Here is a 27,356-nt window from a genome sequence, read left to right on the forward strand (position 1 = left end):
CTTGTGCCGGTCTTTGGATTTTCTCCCCGGACGTCAGTTCCGCCTTAATGTCCAGGAAAATCCAGACCATGGGTGGACAAACTAAGGCCCAGGGACCGGATCCGGCCCAATTGCCTTCTCAATCCAGCCTGTGGACAGTCCGGGAATCAGCGTTTTTTTTACATGAGTAGAATGTGTGCTTTTATTTAAAATGCATCTCTGGGTTATTTGTGGGGCCTGCCTGGTGTTTTTACATGAGTAGAATATGTGCTTTTATTTATAATGCATCTCTGGGTTATTTGTAAAGGTAAAGGGACCCCTGACCATTAGGTCCAGTCATGACTGACTCTGGGGTTGCGGCGCTCATCTCGCTTTATTGGCCGAGGGAGCCGGCATACAGCTTCCAGGTCATGTGGCCAGCATGACTAAGCCGCTTCTGGCGAACCAGAGCAATGCACGGAAATGCCGTTTACCTTCCCGCCGGAGTGGTACCTATTTATCTACTTGCACTTTGACGTGCTTTCGAACTTCTAGGTTGGCAGGAGCAGGGACCGAGCAACGGGAGCTCACCTCGTCGCGAGGATTTGAACTGTAGACCTTCTGATCGGCAAGTCCTAGGCTCAGTGGTTTAACCCACAGCACCACCTGCGTCCCTTGAGGGTTATTTGCGGGGCATAGGAAGTCGTTCATATTTTTTCCCCAAAATATAGTCTGGCCCCCCACAAGGTCTGAGGAACAGTGGACCAGCCCCCTGCTGAAAAACTTTGCTGACCCCTGATCCAGACGTATGGCAGCCCTAACAAATGTATTTATTTCAAAGAACAAAACAAGCTGAAGGAGTTTGTCCACCAAACGTATTATGGGAACACATTCTTATTTTTATTTATTTCGTTCTGGTGCATTGCCACAGTAGGGAATGAAAACAAATATTTGAACGGTAGAATTTCCTCTCGGAGAGGAATGGGTAGGTTTCGCCTCCGAGAATACAGGTTAGAATTTCACCCTGCTGACAATATTGTCAGAAAGGTGCCTTTACTGAGTTGGAATACGCATATTTATTTTCAGCATAATCTAAGATCAATTCATTTAGGTTGATAATTAATTGGCTAAAACTAGTTAATGAGTGGGCAGCACAGGTCTCAGAAGCAATCAGCTGGCATGATATTGCCACCCTGAAAACAAACAAACAACTTATGGCTTCCTAGGATGTGTGGGTTTTGCTTGCATGAAACAGAGGTTCAAGGTGTCAGCACCTAATTGGTGCTTTCCTTGCAAAGAGATTTCCATAAGGATTTGAATGGCCTGCCTTCTCACAGGGGGATATTATTTTTTCTGCCTTCAAGACCATTTCCCTAAACAAAGCAAAGATCCCCCAGATCACTTAAATCAGGGGTCAGCAAACTTTTTCAGCAGGGAGCTGGTCCACTGTCCCTTGTGGTGGGCTGGACTATATTTTGAAAAAATATATATGAACGAATTCCTATGCCCCACAAATAACCCAGAGATGCATTTTAAATAAAAGGACACATTCTACTCATGTAAAAACACCAGGCAGGCCCCACAAATAACCCAGAGATGCATTTGACATAAAAGGACACATTCTACTCATGTAAAAACACGCTGATTCCCGAACCGTCAGCGGACCGGATTGAGAAGGCGATTGGGCTGGATCCGGCCCCTGGGCCTTAGTTTGCCTACCCATGACTTAAATCTACCAGTGAAAAAAGACCCCCAACCTGTTGAAATATAAATTATCACTAGATGATTACCTGTATGAAGATAATGTAACATTTATTTGAACTGGCAAATTAGTTGATGAATCAGTTAAAAGTGCGGAGGTTGTTCAGCTACAGAAACCTTTAATCGCTAACAGCCTTACAGAGCTGCTTTGGCAAAGGTTTATTACCACAATTTCCATTTTTTGTAAAGTTTATGATATGGGGGGGGGGGAGAATGTTAGACATTTCCAGGTATAACTGGAAATGGGGGCGATGGGCTAAACTACGAAAGAAACACCACGCAGAATTGTGTATTATCTTTCCCTTTTCTCTTATTTATTTTAAAACACACACATACACAAAAGAAATCCTGATGATTTAATAAAGGTAATTCCTGGAATGTAATATAGACATTGCATCTTAAAAAGCAGACATTTCACCTTGCCAACAAAGGTCCATCTAGTTAAAACTATGGTTTTCCCAGTGATGATGTATGGAGGGGAGAGCTGGACCATAAAGAAGGCTGATCACCGAAGAATTGATGCTTTTGCATTATGGTGCTGGAGGAGACTCTGGAGAGTCCCGTGGACTGCAAGAAGATCAAACCTCTCCATTCTGAAGGAAATCAGCCCTGAGTGCTCACTGGAAGGACAGGTCCTGAAGCTGAGGCTCCAAGACTTTGGCCACCTGAGGAGAAGAGAAAACTCCCTGGAAAAGACCCTGATGCTGGGAAAGATGGAGGGCGCAAGGAGAAGGGGACGACAGAGGACGAGATGGCTGGACAGTGTTCTCAAAGCTACTAGGATGAGTTTGACCAAACTGTGGGAGGCAGTGGAAGACAGAAGTTCCTGGCGTGCTCTGGTCCAGGGGGTCAAGAAGAGTCGGACACAACTAAATGACTAAACAACAACAATGTAGACATTAGAGTCTCTAAACCGGTCCTGTCTCCAGAAGTTCCTTTTCCTATATAGATAAGTCTATTGCCTGATCAAAGATATCTCAGCCATACCTGCATATACAGTGGGCTTCAGCATTATTTGTTGCAGAAGCTGCCCTCTTAAAAGAGGATTTCACTCCTGCGTGGGAGAGGATGAGAAGGAATTATTATATTATATTATATTATATTATATTATATTATATTATATTATTATTATTTACTGCCCTTCCTCTGAAGATCACAGGGCGGTTCATAACAGAAAAATACAAAATAAGCATACATCTTGTTAGACGGCCCCAGCCACACATGGATATTGTAAGGGCTTGCACTGTAAACAATGGTTTGCACCCACAGAGGTCCTCACATGAGTGAAAATGGCTTCCGTCCACAGGAGTGGGATCTTCACTTTCCACCATCTCCCCTTACGCCAGACACAAGCTCCCGCGTGCCTCATCACAAGCTGTTCCTCGCAAGAAGCTTTTCATCAGCTTTATGGAACTGAGGTGGAGATGCACCCATAGAATTGCATCTGCGATCCGAATCCCTTAATCTTTTGTAAAATTGGCTGCCCGATTACTTGTGGCACCTTTTCAATCCATCGAGCAGTTTCAAAACTATCAATCTAACTAAGTGACTAATTGAAGAAATGCTGCAGCCTTAATCAAATCTAATGTATTACGTCTTCATCGTGGTGTCACCGTTTTCACAGGAACCTTGCTCCTGTGCTCTGATCATCGTCAGCCTGACTCACAGAAATTGATTGAGTGAAGCTTGTCCCTTCACCTTGGCTTCATTTGGACAGAAAGGAACTTAACCTCCAGCAGGGCTCCTTCCCTAAGTTCAGTATTATGTCCAGATTCTAAACTTTGGTGAATCTAGGCCGGTCCTATCATTAGACAGAATGAGGTGGCTGCCTTAGGCGACAGAGTTGGGGTGGTGGTTGGGGAAGGAGGTGATGGAGAGCATGCCATGTGGCCTAATATCTACCCACAAGTGCAATGCAAAAAATTATCCCATGGTCAGCGTCGAAGGAAAATTCAAGTGCCAGTTAAGACAGTGGAAATGGAAGAGGACTCCATCTTGCCCTTTGCTTCTGGCAGAAAAATGTCTTGGGCCACCTCTGGTGAACCCTTACTTTAGTTTGTTGAAACAAGCCAGTTTCATAACCTATGGTTTGACTTGTTTCAGCAAACCATCGTTAACAGTAATCACAGTTTCTTGGATCTGGATAACACCAGTGGCGTAGCGTGGGTTGTCATCACCCGGGGCAAGGCAAGTAATTTGCGCCCCCTAACCCGTGGATTTGTGCCCCCTAAGCCTAACCCCCAAATGTTGCGCCCGGTGCGGCCGGCACCCCCCACGCTATGCCACTGGATAACACAGCAAGCTGAGGTTAATTAAAATGGAAACAAAACTTTCCAAACGCCTCCTTGCAGCCACATCAGGTAAAGGTAAAGGGACCCCTGACCATTAGGTCCAGTCGTGACCGACTCTGGGGTTGCGGCGCTCATCTCGCTTTATTGGCCGAGGGAGCCGGCGTACAGCTTCCAGATCCTGTGGCCAGCATGACTAAGCCGCTTCTGGCGAACCAGAGCAGCGCACAGAAACGCCGTTTACCTTCCCGCCAGAGCAGTACCTATTTATCTACTTGCACTTTGATGTGCTTTCGAACTGCTAGGTTGGCAGGAGCAGGGACCGAGCAACGGGAGCTCACCCTGTCGCAGGGATTCGAACCGCCGACCTTCTGATCGGCAGGTCCTAGCCTCTGTGGTTTAACCCACAGCGCCACCCACGTCCCACAGCCACAGCAGAGGCAGGCATAAAAGCCTGATGCTTGATGGGGCTTCTTCCTATCACAGTAAACCATGGTTTATCATGATGTCCAAACCCAGTCATCATCCCCAAGCCTTTAAATGTTTGCCTCTTAAATCTCTGCATATTATTAGATAGTTGTTCAGAATACAGGAGCCAAGCCAGTTAGAATGGCTTGACAAGCCCTACTTATCTTTTCTCTCCCTCTTGCTAATTTTCCAACCATTTAACTTATTAAAATACAATGCTTGCTCACTCATTTTTTAAGCACTTTTTTAGTATTTTTAATCTTGTTGTCCCAATTAGGTAGCCCTGTAAAAAGCTGCAAGGGAACGAGGAAACATCCACACACACCCTTTAAAAACAACTACAGCCACACCACAGTGTTCTCCCTTTTATTAATTTATCTGGAGAGAAAAGTGATTCCCAAGGCAGGAAAAGGACCGGGGAGGCGGGGGGGGGGGAGAGAGATGCCTTTGCCCCCTTGCTTTCAGCCTGAGAATGAATTATTGGATGGGCAGAAAGAGAGGGGGGGGGAGCAGAGAAAAGATTTCTTTTAACTGAAAATTGTATGTAACGAGAGGTCATAAATGTGAGTACTGCACCTTTAAATTCACAGCTGCCATGCAATAAATATATTTTACGTGGTGGGGCATTTCAAAGGCGGGCATTCCTGGCGTGTTTTCTTGTCTATAATGGAGGGGCTGGTTTAACGCAGCAACATAAACACTCTGGGTCCTGTTGATTTTATGGACTAGCACGCCTGTAATTTATGATAAAGTATCTGAGCACTGGGCAGTTCTGGATGGCTTTGGGGAGGGGGGCGTTAGTGGGGGAGAGAGAGAAAGGGGGAAGATAAAAGGGGGGCGGAATTACAAGCATGCATTACTTGAAATCTGAAACAATATGAAAGGCTTAAAAAGAATGGCGGTGGCGGATTAAATTAGGCCACGATCCTGGAGGCCTTAAGACGTCCAAGGTGCAGGCTGTTCTAGCCTACTGGCGTGTTGGTGAAACTGGGCTCTGGGCTTGTAAAGAGCCACTGGCCTGCTTGCTCCAAGAAGCTCAGAGGGACCTGCAGAGCTCCCTATCTCCTGCTTTCTCCTGGTAGTGTTAGGAACGCATAGGACAGTTTAGGAACTAAGATTAAGAAACTGCTAAGAAAAATTAAGATTAAGAAACTGCTAAGACATCACCTTGCCAACAAAGGTCCGTATAGTAAAAGCTATGGTTTTCCCAGTAGTGATGTATGGAAGTGAGAGCTGGACCATAAAGAAGGCTGATCGCCCAAGAATGGATGCTTTTGAATTATGGTGCTGGAGGAGACTCTTGAGAGTCCCATGGGCTGCAAGAAGATCAAACCTCTCCATTCTGAAGGAAATCAGCCCTGAGTGCTCACTGGAAGGACAGATCCTGAAGCTGAGGCTCCAAGACTTTGGCCACCTCAAGAGAAGAGAAGACTCCCTGGAAAAGACCCTGATGCTGGGAAAGATGGAGGGCAGAAGGAGAAGGGGACGACAGAGGACGAGATGGTGGGACAGTGTTCTCGAAGCTACCAGCATGAGTTTGACCAAACTGCGGGAGGCAGTGGAGGACAGGAGTGCCTGGCGTGCTCTGGTCCAGGGGGTCACGAAGAGGAGGACACGACTAAACGACTAAACAACAACAACAAGAAAAAATAACTGAAACCATAAGCTTGTTCATGCCCATAAATAAACTCAATTATTAGTTAATGTTAAGTGGAGAGCCTAAGGGAGAAGTGGGAAAATGCCGTAGGTGGGAACTTCAGGCAGAAGCACACCAGTGAGGGCTGCTGGCTAGGAGTAGGAGAGGATAGCTTGGAGTGAGAAGGCGGGGAGATTGGAAGACAGGGTTCCCAGGATGAAAGGCGGCGGATTAGGGGTGTAATGGCGTCGGTGATAACTTGAATCACCAAGTTTCTCTTTTTGTTTTGAATCTAACCCTATTTTTCAAATCTACTCCTTGCCCTTCCTTTCACTAACGGTAACTTAGCCAAAATATGCAACATTTTTAATGGTATAAAATGTCTGCTGTAGAAGCCAGTTGGGTAGTTCAGGCTGAAGGAGAGCGGGATTGGCGCCAAAGGACACCCAGGGAATTTCAGGGGTGCATCGGAAGCTGCCTGGTGTGAAGAGAGACCATTGCTCCATCTAGCTCAGCACTGTTTACACCAGGGGTCCCCAAACTAAGGACCATGGGCCGGTTAAGGCCCGAGGGACTCGTTTGTCTGGCCCACAGCGACCCACTTCCGGGTCGGAGGAGCACCGGAAATAGTTTGTGCGCATGCACAAGCATTATTTGCGCATGCCCAAGTGTTCTTTGCGCATGCCCAAGTGTTCTTTGCGCATGCACAAGCGTTATTTCCGGTGCACATCCGGGTTGGAGAAGGCCCGTGCGCATGCACACAAGCTATTTCCGGTGCTCCTGTGACCCAGAAGTGTGCTGGAAATAGCGTGTGTGCACGCTTATGGGCACGCGCTCCCCCACCCTCCAGCCCGCCTCACGATCGGTGCTGGAGACACCGGCCCAAGGCGTGGTAAGTTTGCTGACCCATGGTTTACACTAATGGACAGCACTCCCTGATTTCAGACAGAGTTGTCTCCCAGTCCTGGCAAAGTAGATTAGATGCTCCTCCATTGAGCTATAGCACTTCCCCAGTTGGCTCCATACTCACTCATGAACTGCCCATGCACCCTCCAGATGTTTTGGACTACAACTCCCATCACCCCTGGCCCATCAGCCATGCTAGTTGGGACTGATGGGGCTTTTAGCCCAAATTTCTGGAAGGCACATCAAGTTGGTGAAGGCTTTGATGGAGTTTTGTAACGTTATGGAAGATATAGGTAAAGGGACTCATCTCACTCATCTCACTTTATTGGCCGAGGGAGCCAGTGTACAGCTTCCGGGTCATGTGGCCAGCATGACTAAGCCGCTTCTGGCGAACCAGAGCAGTGCACGGAAACGCTGTTTACCTTCCCGCCAGAGCGGTACCTATTTATCTACTTGCACTCTGACGTGCTTTCGAACTGCTAGGTTGGCAGGAGCAGGGATCGAGCAACAAAAGCTCACCCCGTCGTGGGGATTCAAACCGCCAACCTTCTGATTGGCAAGTCCTAGGTTCTGTGGTTTAACCCACAGCGCCACCCGCGTCCCATGGAAGATATAGAAAGAGGTAAATTATTCTTTCATACTACTGGAAGGGATTGGAAGGTCAAACTTAATAATGATAACGATGATGATAATAGAAATCCTGCATTTATTCCTAGATTGATGACCCTCCCAACTCCAGAAATCTATGAAATCCTTACTCACACCCTATTTAATGTAACTTGTGGAACTCAGTGCCACAAGGTGAGGCAGTGTTTACCACAGGCTTCCTCAACCTTGACCCTCCAGATGTTTTGAGACTACAATTCCCATCATCCCTGACCACTGGTCCTGCTAGCTGGGGATCATGGGAGTTGTAGGCCAAAAACATCTGGAGGGCCGAGGTTGAGGAAGCCTGGTCTACCAGTTTTAGCTTTAATCATGGTGGTGACAGACTAGGTAACTTTGTAGGAAAGGACAGACCTATCAGAAACCATCATGATATATAGAACCTCCAGGTGCAAAGGCAGTCTACCCTTGAAGGCCAGGAGCTAGAACAACCTTGCAAATAGGTCCACAAAAATGCTGGGGTCTGGTCAAAAGGGGGGGGATTGCTCTATGGCTCCTGTACCAGCCCTTTGCAGCCTGCAGCTTTTCTTCACTGTGCACAGAGTAGGGGGGTTTCCCTCCCTCCCGTGCCCTGTACTTGATTTCCCTGCTGAGCGCAGAGGCAGGATGGAGCCCTCTGCCCCTCCTTTGTAATGTTATGGTACGCAGGATGAGACCCTACCTGCCCGCAGACTGTCTCGCCAGAGTGGTGCATGCTTTGGTTATCTGCCGCTTGGACTACTGCAATGCGCTCTGTGTGGGGCTACCTTTGAAGGTGACCCGGAAACTACAACTAATCCAGAATGCGGCAGCTAAACTGGTGACTGGGGGCAGCCGTCGAGACCACATAACACCGGTCTTGAAAGACCTACATTGGCTCCCAGTACATTTCCGAGCACAATTCAAAGTGTTGGTGCTGACCTTTAAAGCCCTAAACGGCCTCGGCCCAGTATATCTGAAGGAGCATCTCCACCCCCATTGTTCTTCCCGGACACTGAGGTCCAGCTCCGAGGGCCTTCTGGCAGTTCCCTCACTGCAAGAAGCCAAGTTACAGGGAACCAGGCAGAGGGCCTTCTCGGTAGTGGCACCGGCCCTGTGGAACGCCCTCCCACCAGATGTCAAAGAGAACAACAACTACCAGACTTTTAGAAGACATCTGAAGGCAGCCCTCTTCAGGGAAGTTTTTAATGTATGACATATTAGTGTATTTTGGGTCTTTGTGGAAGCCGCCCAGAGTGTCTGGGGAGACCCAGCCAGATGGGCGGAGTATTAATAATAAATTATTATTACTATTATTATTTGTCAGCCCACTCTCACCCACCTGTGTGCAATTCCAGGGCACCTGTGGCTTCCAGGCTGGTGCTTAAATGCAGGGATGTTCTAGGGCCGGAGAGAGAATCAGACTCTTGGAAGCGAAAGACTGGATGATCTTGCTCAGAAACCATGCTGTGCATTGCTTAAGCTCCCGCCACCACTACTAGAATATTACATATATACTGTGTATGGGAATCAGTGACTTCCTCCGATCCCATCACTGCTCTCCTGGATGTTTTCATAGTCTCCCCTCCAATCACCATCCCTCCCCTTTCCTTCTTCAGTCCAGATGTGATCCCAACAGCTGGCATGGCTGCAGCAGGCGAGAGGGGAAGATTCAAACGCTCTTACATAGCAACAGGGGTGAGGGGTGCAAGGGACGATCATTAATCATTTTTGTAGGGAGAACCTAGCAGCCGTCTGCTCACAGCCTGGCACGGGATGGGGGGGGCGGAGAGGGGAGGGGGGGAGGGATGGAGGCTTGTTTTCGGTGACGTGGCAAAGACTGGGTCTGAATCTGGAGTCTCACTGGAGCACAAGAACACAAGGCTTTGGGGGAGTTAAAAAGTCTTACGACATCCCTCCACCTCTAGAAATTCATTTCTAAGTTCTGTTCCTTCCTTTCTGAAACTGGGATCACATAAAGTAGATGGGAAAATCAGGGTGCAGGACTCCAGGATTCTACTCTATGCTTTGTCATTGTGCAAAAATCTTGGAGTTGTTGTTTTTAAGTGTGTGTGTGTGTGATGTGAAGGCCCACCCTTCCTGTGTTGACCTGAAACCAGCCTTGAAATTCAAATTCAGGCAATGTAGAGTTCCAAGTTACCTGCCGGCCTGAACTCTGGATTGCAGGCAGAGAAAGAAAAAACCTGACTTCCAGCCTCCTAACTGAATTTTAACGGTTAGGCGGTAGGTCCTTACAGAACTGCAAACTCTTACTGTGTCTATGCTCAGTGAGCCTAAAACAAGGCCCAGACAACAGTGCCTTTAGTTGTATGCTGCCAGCAGAGCCTCTAGGCATAAGTGTATATACTGATTTGAACCTGAATGCAGGATTTGAACCCAGGTTGCAGCCGCCTTACCGATGCGAAGCAAGCCTGGATCTGACCAGTGCCAGGAATGGATGGGAGGTGGGAAAGCAGTATTGAGTTCCACCACGGAGGAAATAAATAAAGTTCAAAAGAGCTTTTCCTGGCAAGCGGCTAAAGCGAGGCCAAAGATTTGCCTGCTATCTTTCTGCACAGTAGGCAAAAGGCTGGCAAAAAAAAATAGCCTGGTCGCCGAAGAATTGATGCTTTTGAATTCTGGTGCTGGAGGAGACTCCTGAGAGTCCCATGGACTGCCAGAAGATCAAACCTCTCCATTCTGAAGGAATTCAGGCCTGAGTGCTCACTGGAAGGACAGATCCTGAAGCTGAGGCTCCAATACTTTGGCCACCTCAGGAGAAGAGAAGGCTCCCTGGAAAAGACCCTGATGTTGGGAAAGATGGAGGGCACAAGGAGAAGGGGACAACAGAGGACGAGATGGTTGGATAGTGTTCTTGAAGCTACCAGCATGAGTTTGACCAAAGTGCGGGAGGCAGTGGAAGACAGGAGTGCCTGGCGTGCTCTGGTCCACGAAGAGTCAGACATGACTAAACGACTAAACAACAACAATAACCCTCAAAACTAGGGCTGCCATATTTCAAAAAGTAAAAATCAGGACACCCCAAAAGATCCCAAAATTGAGTTTTTTTAAGGAAAACCCTAAAGTTGTTGACCTTTCAGAAATTCCTCCTAGATGTCAGTTCCGCCTTTGAAATCCCAGTAATGTCCAGGAAAATCTGGACCCAAAACCACCCAACACCCCTGTTTCTCAGCTCTTCATTGCTGCCAACCCACAAAAAAGCTTGAGCTCCATCTCACAAGATTTTTCAACTTCTTGTGACATGGATATTTGACTTGGGTTGCCTGGTCCCCCCCCCCCCGCAGCCCGCTCCCCAAGTAATAATATTTTCACCTTAAAGTTTGCACCAAAAAAGACAGAGAGCACTTCTTCGAGTGCTTTCTTCCTAAGCCTCCTCTCAGGGAAGATAATTGAGCAATTAGTCACAAATTACCTTCAGTGGCTTTCCCCCCTAATGAAGCCTTATGTAACAAAGTGCCAATTAAAAGCCACTCCTGACGAGAGAGAATGTGCAGTTTAAGAGTTTCCCCTGTTCTTCCTGCTACGGAGCCTGTTCCCCTATTGACTTTGCTCCAGCTTGGTCCCTGGGATAAGATCCAGTCCATTCTCTCTAAAGGGTCTGTTTTCAACACAGCCTTAGACTGGGGCAGGGGAGAAGTTTGGTTTTTGTTTGCATTTAACGAGAAGCTCCCCAGCATGCATTTGCTGGAACAATTCGCAAACAGAAACATAACCTGTCTTTTGAATTGTGTACGTCTCCAAATTTTGCGTTGCGGTTGTTTAGCCATCACGTACAGAAATGCATGAATTAGGGGGTGCATGCACTGGTGAAAATAGAATTCAAACAATTGTTGTGTGAGTCAAAGCAGCGTTTAAAGTGTGTGTGTATTACTTGAACCGGCAGAGAAATTCACACTAAAAAGCTGACAGAGGATTAAAAAAATATACCGTATATAGTAATGATCGCAAATTGCTGAGGAAACAAGAAGAAATGAACATAAACTTTGAAAATGGACAGATGGCGGTGTCCAAACTTTTTTCAAAGAGGGCCAGATTTGATAAAGTGAAGGGCTGTGAGGGCCGACCAAAGGGCCAATCAAAGTTGTTGACCTTTTTTAGGATTGAAGTTGTTGAGGTTTTTTTTTAGGTTTTCCCCCCCAGAAAATAAACTGCCACAGCAGCCGGATTAAACCGACCAGCGGGCCGGATTAGGCCCCCAAAACGGACTTTGGACATGCCTGGATTAGACCATCCCTAGCCTTCAAATTCCGTTGCACTTTTCATCTGTATACCTCCTTTCTATATTGCTATACACCGGGCAGTTTACAAGCCAGGGAAGCAACAAAATATACACTACATCCAAGATTATCCTATAGCAATCTGACGCAATGCAAATAAGTCATTATCAAAATATGGCTATAAAATAAACAACCTAGATCAAATAAAGTAATATTCAATGATGAATTTAGAATAGAATAGAATAGAATAGAATAGAATAGAATAGAATAGAATAGAGTGGTACCTCGGGTTAAGTACTTAATCCAGTCCAGAGGTCCGTTCTTAACCTGAAACTGTTATTAACCTGAAGCACCACTTTAGCTAATGGGGCCTTCTGCTGCTGCCGTGCCGCCAGAGCATGATTTCTCTTCTCATCCTGAAGCAAAGTTCTTAACCTGAGGTACTATTTCTGGGTTATCGGAGTCTGTAACCTAAAGCGTATGTAACCCAAGGTACCACTGTAGAATAGAATAGAATAGAATAGAATAGAATAGAATAGAATAGAATAGAATAGAATAGAATAGAATATGGGTTGACAGTCATTCTTGGCAAATCCTTTGCAGTCCTTTTCAATTCTCTGTGATGGGAGACTCAAGGTCTCTGTCAGAGGATGCTCAGTGCCCTCAGCAAAACTGCAGTTCCCAGAATGCTTTGAGGGGGAAGCCTTGGCTGCTAAACTGGCCTAAAACAGACACAAAGCCTGTCCACCATCTTACCTCCAGACTCTTTTTGCTGGCATTCCAAGATAAAACTTACCTTTGTCATGTCTATAAAATTTGCCCTTTTCTCTCTTTGGATGCAACTAAAGCTCTTGTTACATCCCCTTCACCTCCTGCTCTCGCTACTATTGTCCGTTCTTCGTCTTGTGTCCCTCAGATCTTTTTCCTTCAGCTCACATGATCTCAGTAGCTTGTCGTTATGATCCGGTTAATGCTGCTATTCCGTTTTACCCGGGCACCCTGTGTTATAATTGTATTTCTCATCCCCACTTCTTTTCCTTCCTCTTTCCAGGACTTGACTCACAAGTAATACAGAAGGCTTCCTTTTGCCTGGTCAGGAGAAAACTGTAGTTCAGTGTTCTTGCGTGCAAAAGGTCTCAGCTTTAATCCTCCAGTGTCTCCAGGTAGAGATGGGAATGTCTCCTGTCTGAAAGCCCAGAGAGCCACTGCGACTTTTACTTTTCCCTGCCATTTCCCCTGGAAAACCCACTCCGAAACGGTGGAGCAATCGGAGGTGTGGATAAGCCCTCTGTATACACAATCATGGCCACTGGTCCCATCACCTCCTGTCAAATAGAAGTTAAAGCTATGGTTTTCCCAGAAGTGATGTATGGAAGTGAGAGCTGGACCATAAAGAAGGCTGATCGCCGAAGAATTGATGCTTTTGAATTCTGGTGCTGGAGGAGACTCTTGAGAGTCCCATGGACTGCAAAAAGATCAAACCTCTCCATTCTGAAGGAGATCAGCCCTGAGTGCTCACTGGAAGGACAGATCCTGAAGCTGAGGCTCCAATATTTTCACCACCTCATGAGAAGAGAAGACTCCCTGGAAAAGACCCTGAAGTTGGGAAAGTTGGAGGGCAGAAGGAGAAGGGGATGACGGAGGACGAGATGGTGGGACAGTGTTCTCAAAGCTACCAGCATGAGTTTGACCAAACTGCAGGAGGCAGTGGAAGACAGGAGTGCCTGGCGTGCTCTGGTTCAGGGGGTCACGAAGAGTCGGACACGACTAAATGACTAAACAGCAACAACAAAGAGTTGGGACCACAAGCATCACCTAGTTCAACCCCCTGCAATGCAGGATTTTTTTGCACAATGTGGGGCTCAAACTCACAACCCTGAGATTAAGAGTCTCTTGCTCTACTGTCTGAACATTTGGCTCCCAGGAGAACAAGGTGGCACTCTCCTCCTTTCCTTGTGTATGTTGGGATGTGAATAGATCCTAGGAGAGATTATATTTATTCAGGGCTTTTTTCCCAGGTGGAACTTGCCAGAACTCAGTTCTGGCAGCTCTCAGGTGGGCACCATTGCCTTTATATGAGAATAATAAGAATTATAATAATAATTTATATCCCGCCCTCCCCAGCCGAAGCCGGGCTCAGAGCGGCTAACAACAATAAAGTAACACAGCATTCTAAAACCAATTCATTCTAAAATAAATTCAAAATCAAAGGAAGAATGGCAGATGAAGGTGATGGACTACATGGAACTGGCGGAAATGACTGGCAGAATCCGAGACCAGGGAGAAGAGTCGGTGGAGGAAGATTGGAAGAAATTTAAAGACTCTCTACAGAAATATTGTGAAATTAATGAATGTTAGAAGGATGTTGGAATGAAGTTATGTGGTTTTAGCAGAAATGTTATAAAGGTTTAGGAAAAAAACAGACTGTTAATTGGTGAAAGGAGGGAAAGTAAAGTTACATTATATTAAGATATATTACAGGACAAAAATTGGAAAAGATGGAAAGGATTTGCTGAAATAGTTAACCAAACTAGAATACAAAAAAGGGAGGTGTGAGGAGGTCAAGGAAACAAGCAAATGAAAGATAAGTTATGGGAAGGTTTGGTGTGTTTTTTAATTGTTTCTATTTTTCTGTTCTTTTTTTCTTTTTCTTTTTATTCTTTTTCCTTATTGTGATGTGCTGTTTTGTTTTTGTTTAATATGGTGTTTTTAGTTTTTCTTTTTGTAACTTTTAAAACTTTAATAAATATTATTTTCAAAAAAACAAAAACAAAATCAAATTCATGGCAACCATTGAGTAGAGTTCTGTGAGGATTACCAAAGGAGGGGGTCAGACTGTGCCTTGGCCAAAGGCTTGGTGGAACAGCTCTATCTTGCAGGCCCTGCGGAAAGATGTCAAGTCCTGCAGGGCCCTGGTCTCTTGTGACAGAGAGTTCCACCAGATTGGGGCCACAGCCGAAAAAGCCCTGGCTCTGGTTGAGAACAAGGGAGTTGTTTTTCGTGAGTTCTGGTACCTCTTTTTCTTGAAAGACAACACTGTATTTATTACAAATTTTCCTTCCTTCCTCACATTTGTGAATTCAACAGAGCGCCATCCCTTTGCAGCTTAAAGCGAATCTAGTTTTAGCCATTTAACTAATCCTGAATTTAACTAATCCTGACAGTCCCAGCCACTCTGAGCGGCTTCCGGCATATATAAAAGCATAGTACATTATTACTGATAAACAACTACCTGACATTCAGAAGACATCTTAAGGCAGCCCTGTTCAGGGAAGTTTTTAATGTGTGATTTTACTGTATTTTTGGTTTCTGTGGAAGCCGCCCAGAGTGGCTGGGGAAACCCAGCCAGATGGGCGGGGTACAAATAATAAATTATTATTATTATTACCTTGGGTTATAGACACTTCAGGTTACAGACTCTGCTAATGCAGAAATAGTACCTCGGGTTAAGAACTTTGCTTCAGGATGAGAACAGGAATCGCGCGGTGGCAGAAGCGGGAGGCCCCATTAGCTAAAGTGGTACCTCAGGTTAAGAACAGTTTCAGGTTAAGAACGGACCTCCAGAACGAATTAAGTTCTTAACCCGAGGTACCACTGTAAAACATTAAACCTTAAAAAGCTTCCCTCTACAGGGCTGCCTTCAGATGTCTCCTAAAGGTTATACAGTGGTACCTCGGGTTAAGTACTTAATTCGTGCCGGGGGGTCTGTTCTTAACCTGAAACTGTTCTTAACCTGAAGCACCACTTTTGCTAATGGGGCCTCCCGCTGCTGCCGCGCCACCGGAGCACGATTTCTGTTCTCATCCTGAAGCAAAGTTCTTAACCTGAAGCACTATTTCTGGGTTAGCGGAGTCTGTAACCTGAAGCGTCTGTAACCTGAAGCGTATGTCACCCGAGGTACCACTGTATATAAAAGGCTTTCCTTAACCAAAAAGCCACCTTCGGAACCACTCTTTTAGTGTAAACCACCTTGCCGTTCATCCAATGGAATGGCGGGATGTAAATCTTATAACATTTTGATTGATTGATTGATTGATTGATTGATTGCATGGCCTTAGGGTGCCGTGAGGCGTCAATGGCTCCTTTTTATTTTTTTTTAAAAAGGCTTAGCAAAATACGTAAGTGGAGACATTGATCGCATATATTAATAGCAAACTCATTTCTCCAAGCAGGGTTCCTTTTGTAAATAAAACAGCACTAAGTTTAAGAGCCATAACATGCTCATGGGAACCCCATAAGGAGTGGAGACATCAGGATAAAAATATTTGTGGGAGAAATGTAAGAAGAAGCCAAAAGCATATCTCACTGAGTACTGGGCTCAGTGGTCACAGAAGGCTGGCATTTTGACTGGGAGAGAAATAAAAGTTGGAAAACGAGGCAGTAGAGAGAAATGGTATCCTTGAAGAAGCGGTGACTGGGTGGAACTCTGAGCAGGAGCACTCTATACCACAACACTTTGTTGCAGCTCTCACTTGTCAGCATTTACTAGTCATGGGGGCTGTATCCAATGCTAGACCTCAGAGAAAACTGACTAAGCATTATTTACTTAGGTGCATTGATTTCAGTGGGTCTACTCTGAGTATGAAGGACGCAGGAGGCGCTGTGGGTTAAACCACAGAGCCTAGGACTTGCCGATCAGAAGGTCGGCGGTTCGAATCCCTGTGACGGGGTGAGCTCCCATTGCTCGGTCCCTGCTCCTGCCAACCTAGCAGTTCAAAAGCACGTCAAAGTGCAAGTAGATAGATAGGTCGGGGCCAGTACTGAAAAGGCCCTGGCCCTAGTTGCAACCAATCTCACCACCTTGCGACCTGGGACCTCCAAAATGTTGTCATTTGTGGACCTTAAGGTCCTCCGCGGGGCATACCAGGAGAGGCGGTCCCGTAGGTACGGGGGTCCTAGGCCACATCTTTTAGGTAGAGAGACAGCTGTGGTTTTGAAATCTCAGAATGTGCAGATTTGCAGGGGGTGGGGGAATCCATCTCCAAATCAGACAAACATGACCAACACATGAAGTAAATATAAGCTGCGGCCTTTAAAATCCTCGTAGCTATTGGCTGTGAGAGTGCAATACACTTTGTCAGTGTGTGTGTGTATATATATGGGTGACGGAATGTCCACGAACATTCCAATTGCTCAGGAGTTTTTGTTTATTTAAAAAAATGGAAAGAAAAGAACAAGCTGTTGCAAAATTCCTAGGAGCAGAGGAGCTCATGGAAGGGTTCAGTAAGGAAAGCCGGGGGGGAAAAGAAATATTAGTCAACTGTTAGATTGTGCAAATGAGTTTTGTGTAGACATGTAGAACAGCATGTACGAGTTGTATAGGAACAGACCCATTGAAACAGACGAACTTCAGATAGCTGTGCCAACTAATTTTAATGGGTCAGCTCTTGAGTATACAATCTGCTGTAGCTCTGGGTGTGTGTATGTCGGAGAGAAAGAGAGGATGAAGCAGATTAGATACAGAGAAGGTACTACACATTATCACACAAATGTGTCTGCAGAATGATGTGGGTTTTTACTCTCATCATCTAATTTCAAACTCCATGCTTTTCAGTGCACCGCAGTCCACGCATTTGCTCACATGTGTGGAGTGACCAAGTTATGCGCGAGTGAATTAACCCTTGTAGAACAAAACTCCGGGGCCCAATGCTACTATCCATCAAGACTTTCTAAATAGAAGGGTTAGAGGAGGAATTTGGTTCGGTGCACATGTAGACGCAGGTGGCGCTGTGGGTTAAACCACAGAGCCTAGGACTTGTCGATCAGAAGGTCGGTGGTTCGAATCCCTGCGACGGGGTGAGCTCCCGTTGCTCGGTCCCTGCTCCTGCCAACCTAGCAGTTCGAAAGCACCTCAAAGTGCAAGTAGATAAATAGGTACCGCTCCGGCGGGAAGGTAAACGTCGTTTCCGTGTGCTGCTCTGGTTCGCCAGAAGCGGGTTAGTCATGCTGGCCACATAACCCGGAAGCTGTACACCAGCTCCCTCGGCCAATAAAGCAAGATGAGCGCTGCAACCCCAGAGTCGGTCACGACTGGACCTAATGGTCAGAGGTCCCTTTACTTTTACATTTTAATGTGAAGCGACCTATTTCATGTTGGGGGCAGTACTGTTCCTGCTGGAAACTGCAAGAGGGGAGAGTGCTCTTATGCTCGGGTCTTCCTTATGGATTCTTCCCAAAGGCATCTGGTTAGCTTCTGAGATGGAATAATATTAGATTAGTTGTGCCACTGGCTTGATCCAGCAGTCTCTTCCAGTGTTCTTATGTTCATACTTCCTGAAACAATATGCAAACCAAAACCATCCTTTGAAATTTGCACTTCTCTGAATTTTGTGATGCAGTTCTCCAACCGAATCCTGCCTGAAAAAATCGTGCAAAATGTGCAAGATTTAAGGGGAAGTCGAAATATCTAAAAAAATAAATAAAATAAATTGTCCAGTAGCACCTTAGAGACCAACTAAGTTTGTTCTTGGTATAAGCTTTCGTGTGCATGCACGCTTCTTGAGATACGAGGAAGTGTGCATTGAAGAGCATATGTCAGTGATAGCATGGAACAATGCATTATATTAAAGGAAATCACTTGGAGAAATGTGTGTCCGGCAAAATTGCAAATATCAGGAGTGTAAATTGAGAGAAATAAACACTAAAATGCTTGCAAATTTTCATGAGGATTCTTTCTAAAAATTGCAAACCAACGCTGCAATGTGGAGAACTGAATTTAAGATCAGAACAATGAGAATCTGAGAGAAACCAAAACTGGCAAATTTGTCCACCCCTGCTAAAGACCGAGCAGTGATTACTGTTATCCATCATGGGTACTCCTCAAATCCGAAACTAACAATCTTGGGTAATCAGGACGTCAAGCCAAGGCCAATTTTGCCTTGACAGACACTTATCTCTCCCTCATCCGTGGCAGGGAACAGGGGCCAAAAGGAACAGGGGGAGGGAAAAAGCAAAAAAGCAAAAACCTGTTTTAATTCAAAGCAAACCTAGGTGGCAATTTCTCAGAGAAGTGACTGGCGGATGTTTCCTGGTACTGCTTTCTGCGAATAAAATTAGTAGACTGCCTCCATCCTCTCCTCCAAATTCACATAATTGACTGCTATTCTGAGATAACTTAATAAATCTAAAAGAAAAGAATGGAAGTGTTCATATTTATTGTTTTTATTTATTTAAAAACGAGTCAATAAAATACATGATATGTTGTGCAGATTCATTAACTTTAGTCCCCGTGTTACATTGTAAACATGTGTAATTATCCCCCCCTGTTTACTCTTGCTTACAATTTCTTTGTTTTTTATCGGAAGATTATCGTGGATAACAAAGGTACTTTTAATGTCTGTGTTTTCGGTTCATAGGGTCCCATCTACAGGTCTCGCTTCCGTTTTCTGCCTAATCCTCCGTTGCTTCCCCATGTCAAATTTTAGATTCTAAACTCCTGGGGCAGAGGCCTCTTTTGTTACATTTTGTACGCACACTGATCCTCTCTTTCCATCGTACACACACCTCAAACACAGTGTCAAGAATTAAACTTCAAAGGGCCACACTTCACTTCCATCCACATAGTTTAATGTGCCTGATTCTCTGGCAAGACTTGGAGATCCTTCGTGTTCAGATATTGTTTGCTTCCTGTGCGCAGTATCTTTGATTTCAGAAAGTGTTTGTGCATATCTTAATTTCGCTTTGAAAACCCTTCCTAGTCAGCTCATCTGTATGCCCCAACTTCTTCACTGTCCACTTTATACATCTGATTAAGTTGGATTAACCAGAGAAAACTCTTCCTACAATAAAATTGTTAACTTGATGATGGTGATGGTGATGGTGATTTAAATTTGTATACCCACCCTTCATCCTGAGATTACTGGGTAGCTCACCACATAAAAATACAAAACGGTTGTACTTGCTGTGACAGTTACTTCCCTAGATGACACTGTTGGTGATTTGGCTTTAATAATAATAATAATAATAATAATAATAATAATAATAATAACCAGACAGAGGGCCTTCTCGGTAGTGGCGCCCGCCCTGTGGAATGCCTTCCCTTCAGATGTGAAGGAAATAAGTAGCTATCTTCTCTTTAAAAGACATCTGAAGGCAGCCCTGTTTAGGGAAGTTTTTAATATTTAATACTGTATTGTTTTTAACGCTTGATTGGAAGCCGCCCAGAGTGGCTGGGGAAACTCAGCGAGATGCATGGGGTATAAATAAATTATTATTATTATTATTATTATTATTATTATTATTATTATTATACCCTGTCCCATCTGCAAAGGGTCATGCACAATGATCAAGCCATACTCATTAACTAACCACAGTTAAGTTTGGGGAAGTACATAGTCCATGGTTTTGGGGAACAACAACAGCAGTTAGGATCAGGAGCTAGACCTCTCTCCTTGCTGGGTGTTAATCCAGATCTCTCCCCCTCCTGGTTGCTCCTTGGTGTCTTGGGTGTGTCTACACTCCCAAGAGAAAGTAGTTTAACTTCTGTGGCTCCCCTGACAGGCACCTGCCTGGTTCTGTTGGCTGTGGCTCAGCGCTGACCTGGCAAGACCTGTTCACTTGTCTAGGGCCAGGTGTTTTGAGTGGCACTGCAGAACATAACAAGATCCATGCATCTCCTTGCTAGGGAAAGCCTTTACCTGCTAAAATCCTGAATGCCAGGTTTTTTTTGGGGGGGAAGCCCCCCCCCACAACAAGGTGACAACCCTGATCTACCAGGTCTGGATTATTTTATTTTATTAGCGGCAACCTCAGAAATAGGTGCCGGGGCTAAAAAAACTCTGGGGAGGGGCTGCCCCTAAAGTCCAAGAGAGGTATTTAAATATACCTTCCTGAAGAAACCAGAGGCCTTTCTCCTGGGCATGGTCGGCCAATTGGTGCCAAAGAAGGATAGAACTTTCTTTATGTATGTTACAACAGCAGCAAGAATACTCATTGCAAAGTCCTGGAAGACACAGGATCTACCCACTCTGGAAGAATGGCAGATGAAGGTGATGGACTATATGGGATTGGCAGAAATGACTGGCAGAATCCGAGACCAGGGAGAAGAGTCGGTGGTAGAAGATTGGAAGAAATTTAAAGACTATCTACAGAAATATTGCAAAATTAATGAATGTTAGAATGATGTCGGATAGAAATTAAATGGTTTCCAGCTGTAATGCTTTAAGAGAATATGGGGGGGGGGGAGATTCAGAAATAGGTTAAAATTTATTAATTAGGATTTGCTGAACTAATAATTTGAATTGGAATACAAAAAAGGGAGGTATGAGGAGGTCTGGGAAATAAGGTAATGGAAACTTTATGTGTTTTTTAAAATTATTTTTATTTTTCTATTTTTGTTATTATTTTTGTCTTTTTACTTTTTGATTTTTATTGCATTATTATTGAAAACCCTAATAAATATTCTTGGGGGGAAAAATAGGTGCCGGGGCTAAAAAAACTCTGGGGAGGGGCTGCCCCTAAAGTCCAAGAGAGGGAGATCTCGGGGAGCAACTGGGGCCAGCCCAGGGGAAAAGAGGCAAGCCGGCTCTTGACGGTGCTCGGGCGGGGAGGGAGAGTCTCCCTGTCGCCTGTCTCGTCCGCCAGAAGGACCCCTCTCTCAGCTGATAACCTCCGCTCTTTGCCATCGGAGGAGGAGGAGGCAGGCAGGCAGAGAACGAGTTAAAGAAAAAACCCTTCTACTTCCGGATGTGTTCATAGCTCAGGGCTGTGAAGCTGAGAGAGAGAGAGGGAGAAAACCAGAGCGCACAAGAGAGAGCATCTTTCTTTCTCTCTCTCTCCCCTCCTCCTCCTCTTCTTCTTCTTTCCACATATACAGAAAGCAAAACAGCCTCCAAAGGAACAGAGACAGGCAACGAAGGGAAACCGCAGGCAACCGATTTGATCGATTCTTTTCTTTCAAAAAAAAGAGATATATCTATAGATGGATAGATAGATAAAAATAGCCATCGTGGGTTTTTTTTAGAATCCAAACTCCCAGCCAGGAGAGAGAGAGAGGGGGGGGGGGAGCCTCGTCAATTTCATCTTCTGGTTTCCAGATCCACTGCTGCTTTAAGAGGAGGGGAAACTGACAAGCCCATATTCTCTCTGTGTGTCGTCTCCCACCCCCCAATTCCCCGCCCCAGCTCCTCTGTTTGCTGAGCAGAGGGGGCTGGGGTGTGTTGTGGGAGCTGAATCTTCCTTGGTGGAGATGCTGGGTGGGGGGGCTTTTTGGAACCTTTGAGCCCCCCCACACCTCCCTTCTTACACCTACTCTCCTCCTCCTCCTCTTCTTCTTCTTCTTCTCTCTCTCTCTCTCTCTCCATCCTCCCCCCCCCCAACCCGGTTTTCCTTTTCATTCCTGGCTCCTTGCTTTGATAGGATTCAAGCCACAACCATTTAAAAGGGGAGAGGGAGGAGAAAGGAGCCGGGGGGGGGAGAGAAGAAGAAGAAGAAGAAGAGAGTCGATGTTCATCTTTTAAAAGGAGAGGAGAAGGAGAAGGGGGGAAGAAAAGAAAAGAAAGGGGGGAGAGAGAAAGGAGTGTTTTGGAGAAGGGGGTGGTGGTGTTTGATCATCACACACACCCCTTCTCTCTCTCTCTTTTTCTCTCTCTCTCTTTCTCTCTCTCTCTCTCTCCTCCCCCCCCTTCCAATTTCAAACTACCACCGGGTTGTTGATATTTTTTTTCCCCCTACGAGGACCATCAGTCACTTGAGGTCTGACACCTCGCAGCACTTGATGGGCAGCTACGACAGCCAAAAGGCAAAAGAAAGGGTCTACTTGGGAGGAAGAAGATACCCGCAAGGAAGGAAATAAGGAACTCTAGCCTTCCCCCCCCCCCCCCATGCAAACGCATCCACGCAGATCTGTCATCCCGGCAACCTCACTAGCAAGCTGGCTTAGGTTTGTTTTCTATATCTGTACGTGTGTGAGTGTAAAAGGTTAGAATTTTTTCCCCTCTTTCTTTTTTTTTGGGGGGGGGCTATTTTTTTTAAAAAAAAAATATTAGTCTTGCTGCTGAGCGATCCACAGAGAAACCGGCCGTCCCTGAAAGGAAAATAGGTTTTTTCCTCCCCCACCAAAACAAAACCCCCTACCCAAGGCAACAATAGCCAAACTGTTTGAAACAATTTCCATCTCTCACTTGGTTGGTCTTCTTGGAACGATGGGGTCAGAGAGGGGGCCAAAATGAAAGATCTCCTCCTTTTTGGAAAGGACTGAAGTTTCTCTGGCCCCCCCAGAGCCGCCTCCCCCCAAGGGGGAGAAGGAAGACGGAAAGAAAGCCCGAGAGAACAAACTTCCCAGCGTCTGATGGCACAAAGGGTAAGTGATGGCGAAGATGGTGATGATAATAATAATGTGGTTTTGGGATAAAACTCGGTGTTGTTTGCGAAATCTGTTCTGAAAGATGTCTTATCTTCTGGCCTAGACTCTTAGAAGCACACGACAAAAACTCAACAAGTAAAAAAAAAAAAGGAATGATCGGTCTGCGTGTTTGTGTGTGTGTGTGTGTTTTTATAGATATGTAGTTTTCTTATTGCCTGCTCTTTCGGAAGAGAAAAAATAACTTTGTGGCTTGTGAAGTTAGTAACTCTAGAACTCACAGCGATAAACTCAGACAGGGCTTGAACCTGTCTGCTTTAAAACAGCCGCCATCCCTCCTTCCTTCAACACTTCCCATCTCAACTTCTTATTTGTAAATATTTATCTCTTCCCTCCCTCCGCCCACCCCGGGGTTTGATTGGCAAGTGTCAAATGGAAATTTTTGGATGGGGGAAAAAGGAAAGAGAGAGGAATGCCACTTTGGAAATATATATATATTAAAACATTTTCATTTCGAGTATATTAGCTGTCATCCCTAGTCGGTATAAATAGAGGCACGCCTCATTCTCGGGTTAACTTTGTGGTTTAAGAGAGATGGCTTAAAAAACAACAAAATAAAGTAAAGATTGACCGGTGTTTTGAAGAGTCCCTATAGCAAATTTGAGCAAAATAGATGCATTGGGTATACTTAAGAACAAAACCGAAAAAGCAGCCGGGGACAAAACCTCTCTCATGCAGGGCAAACTATTTCTTGACTTTCTCAGTCTAGCCTTTTTGCTTTGATTCCACGTTGCTCATTTGAAAGCCTCAATGGGGCTGCTTTGTGGCATTTTGCGATGCCTTTCTGAAGTTTTTCGACTCCTTTTTCTCCTCTGACCCCCCTCCGTGGAGCGGCAGAAAAGATCTGGCCGGTCTGAAAGGCTGAGGTTAATGTGTCTTCAATGTGGCCGGTTGTAAGAAATTCAGGAGACTTTTCATGGGACTCTAATTCCCAAACCGCCACCATTTATTTTGTATGGGGGAACGCTTCAGTAGCCACCCCCTCCCCACTATTTTGAAATTCATCCATTGCGTTGGGGGCCGGAGGAACTACAATTCCTTGCTACAGAGACAGAACGAGCTACTTCCTTCTGCAAAAAAAGTCTCTCGGTTTTTCCCCCCCACCCACCCAACTTCTCTATAGCAAGTTGCACCAACATTTTTTAATTCAAAGAGAATCTCTGCCGCTTTATTAAAAAATCCTGTCCATTCTGACTAAGTTTTCAAACTTTAGAAATCAACTGTTTCTCTAGGCAAAAGCGGAAGGGTGTTGTTGTGTTGGAAATCCTTCACATACTTACACCTAGGAGAAACTCTGATAAGTTAATTCAAAATATGAGTGTGCTCAATAGTTTTGCACCCAGCATTTGTTACCATCGCCTACACCTGAACAATTTAAATTACTGTTGCTGTTCATTCCAAAGTCCCATGCACAGAGCTTATGTGGGGCATTTAAAAGGCATCCGTTCATTTATTTTTTTTGAAATTGTGTATTTTGCACCCGTTGAAAGAGAGGTCTGTGGAGTTTCAAGCGAGGTTTTGCGAACGAGAGAGAGAAAAATAACGTCAAGCGGCCCATAAGAGCATGAGATACGGCATGATTTAAATAAGAATAGTTGGCAGGGTGAAAAAATTTCACACTTTCTCTTTTTTTGCCCCCTCCCTTTCCCCACGAAAGGGGGGCGGGAGAAGAGGAGAATGTTTTTGTTCTATTTAAAAAGAACACTGAAGTTTCGAAAAGTGCCTGGCGGGGTTTAAGGAGTTATAAAGAGGTTGACTGTACTCCCTTTAAGGAGGAAAAATAAAAGCGAGCGAGAGAAGGATTGGGGCAAAAAGATGTAGGTGTTGATTTCTTCTTAAGGGGGACAACCAGTCGGGGAAAAGGATGAAGATGACCTGCGATTAACCGGGGGGACGGGACAGTTCATTCAGGAATTAAATCCAAGCTTATTTAAAAGCCCGCTTGCAAGAAGCATGGAAATCAGGCAGATTCCTAGTGTTAAAATGATGATGATGTTGATAATAAAATTAAAAAATTCCTTCTTGGACAGTCCAGTCCCAGGAAAGGAGTATGACTGTGTGCGTGCGTGAGTTTGATCTCTCCAAAGTTCAGCGCCTCCCCGGCTAGGAGAAAAGCTTTCTCACTTCTTTTAAAGTTTGCAGAGAAGCGAAGCAGCCTCTGATCCACTAGCAAAAATAAAAGCAATTGGGGTTTAAAGAAGCTAGATTATTTTTTCCTTGTATGCGTGGAAGGTGTTTTGCAGTTTGAGGGTGCATCAGACTGCAAGCGAAATTAGCAGCTTTCCCCACCTGATTTGCAAGTAACTTTTTTTTAGGGAGGGGGAGAACTGGTGGGGGGCTTCTTCTAGCTGCTGTGTTTTGTAGGGGGCTGGGGGGGGGGAGAGAGACTACGGCGCCCAGTACTTGGGAGCGCGACGCTGCGCGCAGGCCTTGGAGACGGAGGCTGGAATTAACAAGGCCGGCTTCGTGAAATTGACGAGCGCTGGCGTGAAATTGACTTAAGTGGCCGAAGGCACAAAAGAGGACCCATTTGTGGCGAGAGATGGCGAAAGTTTGGGGGTTGTTGTGAGGGGCGGGTGGGAAGAAATGGCCGGCGGTCTCCTGAGTGGAGGATTAAGGGCGAAGCTGGCCGTTGGTGTATGGACGCTGCTGCTAAGCTTAATTTTAATTTTAATTTATTTTGAGGGGGTGCAGAAGAACGACAAACAAAACTAGCAAATGTTTGACCCAAGTGCAAAACTCGGGGAAGTCGGTGGGAAAAGATCAAGATGCGGGGAGATTTAGATAATAACCAAGGCTTGTGTCTGTATATTTCTCTTCCCCTCTCAATACTTCGCCCCAAGTTCCTCTCTGAGATGAAAACCTTCCAAAAATTTGCTTTTTAAAAGCCGGTCGTTTAAAAGGCATCTTTCTTTGTATGACACACACGAATGTGACTTTTTTGGCGTGCTCAGATATGGGTTTCCCTGGTGTCTGGCTGTGCAATTTATTCGCCCTTTGGTGATATGAAATTGGCTAAATGCGCCTAGATCGGATGTCTAAACTTTCTCTGTGTCTGTCTCTCTCTGCCCCACACCTCGCCCCGTTTTCGCACCTGGGTCTTCTTTACCTCCAGTACGATGACTTGGTACATTACGCCGGAATGGACGGGGTCTCTCTGCCGGGCTTTGGAGACCCACACACGGGCCGGGGTCTGCAACACCACGCTCTGAACCAGGGGGGGCCTTACGGATCTGCCGGAGTGAACCACCGGCCCGGCTTGCCCCCGGGGCTGGGCACCAACGACGCCTTGAAGAGAGAGAAGGACGAGATTTATGGGTGAGTCCGGATCCCGCTCAGTCCCTCGAGGAAGGACGGCGGGAGGGGGGGGAGGATGGGGGGTCAACAGGGGTTCGGATGATGAGCCCAACTCGCCTTGAAAACTTGGGCGCGCAACCCGTTGGCATCGGGGATCGGTCCCCCTCCTCTTCTCCAAACCCTCTTTGGGAGGAGAAGGGTGGGAACATGTGCGTCTCGATCCGAAGCCTCCCTCCTCGGGAGTAAATACCTCTGTGCTCTAGGGGGCTTTCCACCCAAGGAAACGGGCCGCAGGAAGACTCAAAACTTCTTTTGCAGCGGCTGCGCACCCCCGTTGCTTGCCCGCTTACTTCGGGGTGAACCAGGCGGATCCTGCTCCTGCTTGCACGGAGGACTTACTCCCGAGGAATCGTGCTGCGCTCACTTGGAAGGAAGCCTCTCTGAAGCCACAGAGGCTGCTTCCCAGTTAGACGTGCAGACGACCCGACCGCAAATCTGATATATTCCAACCGGGATAGTTCTCTAAATTCAGTTGGATCTCGCTCTCACACGCAAACTCTTAGCGGATCGAAGATGTTCCCTTCCGTTAGATCTGTCCTCAGGCTTCTCCCCCTTCCCACATGAAAGAGGGTTATTACCGTGTTTGCTTAATTGATCGATTCGGTGGGACGTAGCTTCCCTGCGGGTCTCCTCGTCTTGCTGTTCCCAGGGAGCGTAAATAGTGGGGTCCCCCACCCCACCCCACCCAGTCTCGTGCACACTTTATCCCTTTTTTTTGCAGCCGGATCCTCTGGGTGTTTATTCGTTAGTATTTTTCCTAT

The 27,356-nt window shown here is 45.9% G+C and overlaps 1 protein-coding gene and 1 long non-coding RNA gene across 2 annotated transcripts in view; both read left to right on the top strand.

Annotated features, from left to right (window-relative positions):
- The window catches only part of LOC310851820, a 626,966-nt gene that overhangs the window by 399,871 nt on the left and 199,739 nt on the right, over positions 1-27,356 (top strand). The gene's annotated exons all lie outside the window — the stretch shown is intronic.
- The window catches only part of MEIS3 (Meis homeobox 3), a 76,090-nt gene continuing 70,343 nt past the window's right edge, over positions 21,610-27,356 (top strand). Inside the window, exons 1-2 of the mRNA XM_083754114.1 lie at positions 21,610-23,178; positions 26,354-26,556. Coding sequence (XP_083610240.1) covers positions 23,167-23,178; positions 26,354-26,556 — 215 coding nt within the window. The 5' untranslated portion in view covers positions 21,610-23,166. The remainder of the gene's footprint in view (positions 23,179-26,353; positions 26,557-27,356) is intronic.

This window comes from Podarcis gaigeae (assembly GCF_964106915.1).
Source record: "Podarcis gaigeae genome assembly, chromosome: 8".
Lineage (NCBI taxonomy): Eukaryota > Metazoa > Chordata > Lepidosauria > Squamata > Lacertidae > Podarcis > Podarcis gaigeae.